Source organism: Talpa occidentalis, unplaced genomic scaffold, assembly GCF_014898055.3.
Source record: "Talpa occidentalis isolate TD23 unplaced genomic scaffold, MPIMG_talOcc4v2.1 talOcc4.4, whole genome shotgun sequence".
NCBI classification, from domain to species: Eukaryota; Metazoa; Chordata; class Mammalia; order Eulipotyphla; family Talpidae; genus Talpa; species Talpa occidentalis.
The window spans coordinates 145,093,350-145,100,060 of NW_023604295.1; the positions used below are offsets into that span (position 1 = coordinate 145,093,350).

The window sequence follows — 6,711 nt, forward strand, 5'->3', positions numbered from 1 at the left end:
AATTGTATGTACACCGAGACAGGAATTTTTTAAATTCTGTTATGGTAGTTTTACATGCACGTTATTCTGCAGATTGTTTTTCTCATTTAGAAGTATGTCATAAACATCCCTCCAGGCCAGTGCGTGTAGGACTCTAACTTTCATTCCTAGTCATTTTTAAATAGCTGGGTGTAAATATAGATGTCCCAGAATTTGTTCTGCTATTCTCCCATTGATGGACAATTGGGTAATTTCCAATTTTTGCTACTATAAACAATATGACACACAAATAAGTCTTATTATTATTATAATTGCCTCAGTGGCAGACCCCTGCCTGCAGCGAGCCAGCCACATCACAGGTAACTCTGCCAGGACCTCTCCTGATGACGCACGGCAGAGGCTGCAGCTGTGCTGCGGGTACAGAGGCCACTCACCACGTGTAGCTACTTAAACTTCAGGTCACTAAAATTACATATCAAATTAAAAACTCACCTACTTAGTCACATCAGCTTCATTTCAAGTCCCCCACCCACAGGGGAGTATGGCGCCTGGCAGAGATGCTCTCCTGTTGCATCCTATTTGCATATTTTTCAGTGGGCAAAAGTTAAGGAGAGCATTTTTTTGAAGTGCAAACTTTGGTTGTCTCTGCAGTTACTTCAATGAGAATCAATACCCAGATGAAGCAAAGAGAGAAGAAATTGCAAACGCTTGCAATGCAGTCATACAGAAGCCAGGTAAGGCGGCAGCCGGCACTTTGCTGTGGCGGAGCGCTCAGCTCCAGACCGGTATTTAGGACACTCAGCCTCCTTTTACCCACTTTGTACCGCACTCCCACGGGGAGTCACTGCCCTGTGTGCTCCCCAGTTCTAAAGCGGGAGTAGCTGTCTGCAAATCACTCATCAGGGAAAGTTTCCAGGGAGTGACCTGGCTTAAGATAAGAGACCTTGAAATTATTTTTTCAAAGGCTGTACAGATTTCTGTGTCCAAAACTGTAGCATAAATATATCAATTCCAAAATAATTTTAAAGTTTGGAATATTTAAGCAAGCTTGTTAATAAAAAGATTTAAAGGTGGGTTTTTGTTTGTTTGTTTGTTTGTTTGTTTTTATACACTTGTTGTAAGTTCTGTATTCCTGTTTGGGGGAAGAATTTGTTGGAGATGATGTCTATCCCCTTACCACATTGGGATGACTTCTGCTTAGTTAGGGAAAAGTAGGGTGATTTCACCTGAACTCCTGTTGTTCCTAATGCAAGTCAACAGAGCTGTTTAAACATGTCTTTTCTTCCATGTGCTGAAATATTATTCAACATTGTACAGTTTTTGTTACCAGCAGCCATTCTCAGTTAAGATGATCCAGTCAGTCCCAATTTGGCCAGTCAGTGTAACTGTCTTACACATTAATATTTTGTGACAAATAGTAATTTGTTCTCCCTTTGCTAGAAGCTAGAATTATAAAATTTTGAACCTATAAACTCAACCCCAATAACACATAAGTGGAAAATCTAAATCCTGACTTCACACAAGCCAAAGCCCCAGTCCTAAAGCTGTGGAAGAACTGGCCCTCTCTCCAGAAAACACTTTAACCCTCTGTTGTCAAGGCCTCACCTGCTTCTCCAGCCACTACCGATTAACAGCTGGAACACAGTCACAGAACAGGGTAGGGTAGGAGTGGGTCAGAGGGGGCCTTGCTGGCAAGGCTGGTGCTGGCCATGAGAGGTCGAGGGTTAGAGCAAAGGAGATAAAGTGCAGCCTCAGTCCTGCGGACTTACAGTGCGAGTCACCAGAGCTGTCCAAACACTAAGCAGCAGGACACGGGTTAATAGAAGGCCTTCAAAATACAAGTAACCTTAAAAATACAAATTTCAGCTGTCTGGAAACTTGATAAAGAATCATATATTCATCTTGAATGATGCTAATTAAATGAAGCCTCATGGAACTTTGAACCGTAGCCAGCTGAAGTATTAAAACTCCTAAAGAACGCCAGTATTGCATACAGTATTAAGTAGTGTGACTTTCTGAATGAAAGCATATTCTGTTATTAGTTGCTGTTTGTGTATTCATTTCTGTGTTTATTCATTGGGTAATAATTTGTGTGTACAGTGTTAGTTAATGCTAAAAAAAAATAATCCCCCTAGATCGGTTATTCTGGCAATAAATATTAAAGAAAGAAAAGTATTAGCCCTTAGAACTAATCTCAGATACGGATGATCTGAATTTTATTGCATGCATTCACAGGCAAAAAACTGTCAGATCTGGAACGAGTAACCTCCCTGAAAGTATATAATTGGTTTGCTAACAGGCGGAAGGAGATCAAGAGGAGAGCCAATATCGGTAATGTATCAGAGAGGCTGCTTTCTCTTCTGAAGTGCTTCTAGCTGTCATGCTTAGTGTGAGAGGACTTCAGTTTGGAACTGTCGGTCTAAATGGGCCTGACTTTCATGCCTAATAAGAGCTACCCGTGTGTATAATTTTAATAACCCAAAGACGGTATTATTTAACTATTTGTATACTATTAATGGCATCATTATTTCTGAAACTCATTGTTCGCAATACTCTAGAATATAAAATTCAACGTGCCCCGACCCAATACTCCTGTGGGTGCATAGTTAAGCTGTGCGTGAGGTCTCCAAAGGGCTGTGGTGTCCTAAGCTGCTTCGTTATCACTGGGTTAAGACTTAGATATTAAGAAACAGCTGATGAACAGAAAGGGAATGACAAGGTCTTAGTAGACAGGAAACACAAAAAAGCAGAGATTTTAAAAAACATTTAAGAAATGGGAATTGAAGTGATTGGGGTAGGGGCTTGGTTTTGAGCTTCTGAAATTATATTTCATTTATAAGCATACTTGCTGTTCATCATTCCAATTCCCGCACACTTTCTAGAGCCCTCAAACAGCAGGGCTGTTTAGCGAGTTGGTAAGTATTTATGAAGTGCCAGTCAACCACACCCCACTGCAAGCACAGCAGGAGGGGCTCCAGGATAGTAGAAGCCACTCCCCGACCCGGGTGCAGTTGAATTTTACCGGCTGCAATTTATGAGGCACATAATACAGAGCAATGTAGGTTTTTGTTTAATTCAGTGTATCAGCCATTATGACAATGTAACAGATAATTTAGGGATCGATTTGCTTTTTTCGAAGAAGCAGCAATCCTGGAGAGTCATGGGATAGACGTACAGAGTCCAGGAGGCCACTCCAACAGTGATGACGTCGATGGAAACGACTACTCAGAGCAGGTGCGCAGCCGAGCCTCCGTGGGGGGGTGGGGCTGAGCGGGAGGGACAGTGTGACAGCTCACTTCTGTGGGCGCGTGTCCTGGGCGGGGGAGGAGGCAATCTAATGTCCCTCCACGCTGCTCATGTGTCTAGTTAGATTTTCATGTAATGTGAAAGGAATGTGGTAAGATTCAGTTGTCCTGTTGAATTTGTGAGAAATCGTTACTCACCCGCATGGATTTATTGTCATACAACAGGATACTTGGCAAGTACGCAATGGGGAGGAGGAGGAGGGAAGAAGTTCAGAGGGAGGCAGAGAAGCAGAGAAGGTAGAAGAAGAGAGAAGGATCTGATCCAAACAAGCAAGTTACACCATTCACCACACACACACTGTTGGAGAAACACTAGGGGCTACGGGGTAGCTGTGGTCTGCGCCCGGCGTGTTCCATGCAGTGCGCAGGGAGGGCGCCCGCTGCGGCCGCGGGGCAGCGGGAACCCTCGTGCCCAGGCCAGTGGTGCTCCAGCGTCTCTGGCACATCGACACACACATCCGCTCATAAATGCATGTCTTCTCGCCTCACCCCGGCCGCCTCTTCATTGCTTGGGGGGAAAATATATTTAATTGTAGTCCCTGGATGGAATAACTAAGAATACAGGGAATATCTCGCCCCACGTCTTGATAGAGTTCATTAACATTTTTATAGGATGTTTAAAACTCATTTCCACTAGACGATGAAGCAAAGACTCCAGCAGGAAATCATGTACTTTTGCCTGTGGAGTCACACCTTTTCCTTGCCCACAGCTCTTAAATGCAGCCCCCTCTGTTCCTCTCCAACCACTGTCCAGCCCGTTCACAGCTCGAGCAGTCACTGCAAGAGCACCAGCAGCTCCGTGCTGGTCCCTTCTTAAACTCTTTAAAGACAGTTTGTGAAAAATGAGAATTGAAACAATGATGCCTGCACTGCCCTGGGCTTCCCCCAGGATTCCGAGCCAGAGCTCCACATTTCACTCGAGAATGTTCTGTAAGTCTTTCTAATTGGAAACATTCCTGTTATTTTTCAGTCTCCCATGTAGATGGATCATTTCATCTTTTTTCCCCGATGCCCCAAGGGCAGCACATTCCATGCTTTTCCCCAAAGGGACTTACCCTTTCCAAAGCTTTTTTTTTTTTTTTAAGATTTTTGAGGCAGAGTTCCCCTGAAGACGTGACAGGTGAGAAGCTTACCCCTTATTTGTAACACCGTAGTCCTCGTCCTCGGTGCCTGCGGTGCACACAGCACACGCAGCTTCCTTCACAGCTTTATTGTTTGACACCTGGAGCTGTGCCTGCAGGGGAGCTCACACCTCTAGGTGTGACACCTGCGCCCCTCCCTCCCGCCTGACAGCAGGGGAGTGCCCCACTTTGTTCCAGAGCCACTCCCACCAGTCACACAGCCCAGATTTGGGTTGATGCTGTCATTGAAAGTACTTTCTTTGCTTAATTTTTTCACAAATAAGAATTTTTATCTGTAAGATGTTGATAATTTTGTCTAGTTTTCCGAGCTCGGTAGACAGCAGCCTTTTGAATTCTGATCATCTCTTTGTAAAAGGACCAGTCCAGAATTTCATAGTGCACTATTGCAGACCTCAGTGATTTTTTTGGTGGCAAACCTTAAAAAATCCAGGTTTGATCATCGTCACCAGCAATTTTTCTGATGGAATGGATAAAGTCTCAGCAAAAAAAACCAAAATATTTTTCATGCCTTTTACTTGCCGAATCATGGAAATGTCAAGTGGGACGCTCTGGGCCTGTATCCATTCAGTGACTACTTAAATACATTTCACCTCTACTCTGTCCCCAGCCCCGCCCCACTGCTTCCTCCCATGGATGCTCTGCCTCCCTTGCCCCCCAGCATGCCTTTCTGTGAGCCGGCGAGTCTTACCAGTGCACTGATAACACTTGTTTCTCCCTTCTGCGCACCCAGGATGACAGCACCAGCCACAGTGACCACCAGGACCCCATCTCATTAGCTGTGGAAATGGCGGCCGTCAACCACACGATCTTGGCATTGGCCCGACAAGGAGCCAACGAAATCAAGACAGAGGCCCTGGAAGACGACTGATCAGGGAGGTGAACACGAGCAGTTAACTTAGTGTAGACGTAGCACCTTAGCAGACTTTCCTCGGTCCTTAACATGTGTTCTTACAGTATAACTTGCAGTTTCTTGTATGTCAGTTAGCCGTTAGGGTCTTGTTCTGTGAAGATGGCATGGTGCCCTCAGCCTTTGCATATACTCTCTCAGTATTAATTCCCAGTAAATAATAACCAACCAACCAAACTTCCCTCTCCCAGCCCCCGAGGCTAGAAAATCTTGCTGCTCTGTCTTAGCATTCCAAGAAAGTGCTCCCAGGTATTTAGATAGCCCTCAATTCTCGAATATTAGGCTACATGTAGACCTTGGGTACCTGTAGATTCCTGTAACACTAGTCGGCACCCCTTGTTCTTCCCCAAGAATGACAGGATGCAAGCTGAGGTAGCGCAGCCCAGGATTGACAGACCGTTGGGGAGTGTCCGCAGAGTAAAAGGAACACTAGGACCCCACCTCGGCGCGGGAAGGATTGAGTTCCAGCTGCAATAAGCCGTGCCTCCTATCAGTCACACCGTGGCTAGATTATACTTCTTTGGGTGCTGTGCTGAGAATGTCCATGGAAACGCTCGGTCTCAGATGTGGGTTGATGTTACATGCCTGACACAGACATCCTTTCCTCTCACGAGCTGTGTGACCTAGTCCATAAAATACTGCCTTCTGCCTTTGGGACCATGATTAAAACAAAAGACAAGAAACAAAAGTCATAATACAAACAAAACCCAGCTTGCGAGCTCTGGGGAAAGCACGGGCTGAATGTCTGACGGACGCTGAGTCCAGGGCTCAGGCCGCGCGTGCCTCGGGCCCCCGCCTGCCTGGGAAGTGCTGAGGTCATCCCAGAAGCGGCTTTGCCTCCTGTCTGTGTCCCCTCCCCCTGCTACCAAAAAGTCTTTCAAGGATGGAGATAAGGTCAAAAGTGCGTGAATGAACTTCCAGTCTCTGTGTCCAGTAGCTGAAGCCCCTCACTAGGAGCGGTTGATAGAGGACGTTGTGGTGGGATTGTGCTGACTATCACAGACGCAAACACTTGCCTAAACAGGAGCAGAAAAGCAGGGGATGCGTGCCCCCGCCGCGGTGGGCCTGCAGATGCGCTGGGATGTCACTGCTCGGGTGTTCTCTTTGCTCTGTCCTCGTGGAGGTGTGAAAAGCTGTATTGCTACAGGCAATTTATTTAATAATTGGAAGCCATATTGCTAATGGATGTGGTAATATTTGTAAAGTTTAATCTACTTTAAGCGGCAGTAACTAACGGAATTTTTTTCCTTGATCACATATGTAGCACTTTTGTTACTTTTTAAAGATATTTATATTTGATAAATCTTTTTTTCATTTTGAGAACTCAAAAATACCAAACAGTGAACTTGCGTTATAAAGTCGCCCTGTGATCACCTTG

The 6,711-nt window shown here is 45.3% G+C and overlaps 1 protein-coding gene across 10 annotated transcripts in view; it reads left to right on the forward strand.

The window, feature by feature from the left end:
- The window catches only part of HMBOX1 (homeobox containing 1), a 147,288-nt gene extending 141,262 nt beyond the window's left edge, over positions 1-6,026 (forward strand). For 2 of the 10 annotated variants that reach the window (XM_037526535.2, XM_054701087.1), the window contains 5 exons: positions 631-713; positions 2,215-2,310; positions 3,119-3,213; positions 3,450-3,521; positions 5,157-6,026. In XM_037526535.2, coding sequence (XP_037382432.1) covers positions 631-713; positions 2,215-2,310; positions 3,119-3,213; positions 3,450-3,521; positions 5,157-5,294 — 484 coding nt within the window. In that variant the 3' untranslated portion in view covers positions 5,295-6,026. Of the gene's footprint in view, positions 1-630; positions 714-2,214; positions 2,311-3,118; positions 3,214-3,449; positions 3,555-5,156 lie in introns of all 10 variants that reach the window. The other 8 variants (XM_054701088.1, XM_054701089.1, XM_054701095.1 and 5 more) reach the window with 8 other exon arrangements.
- Positions 6,027-6,711: the final 685 nt, after the last annotated feature.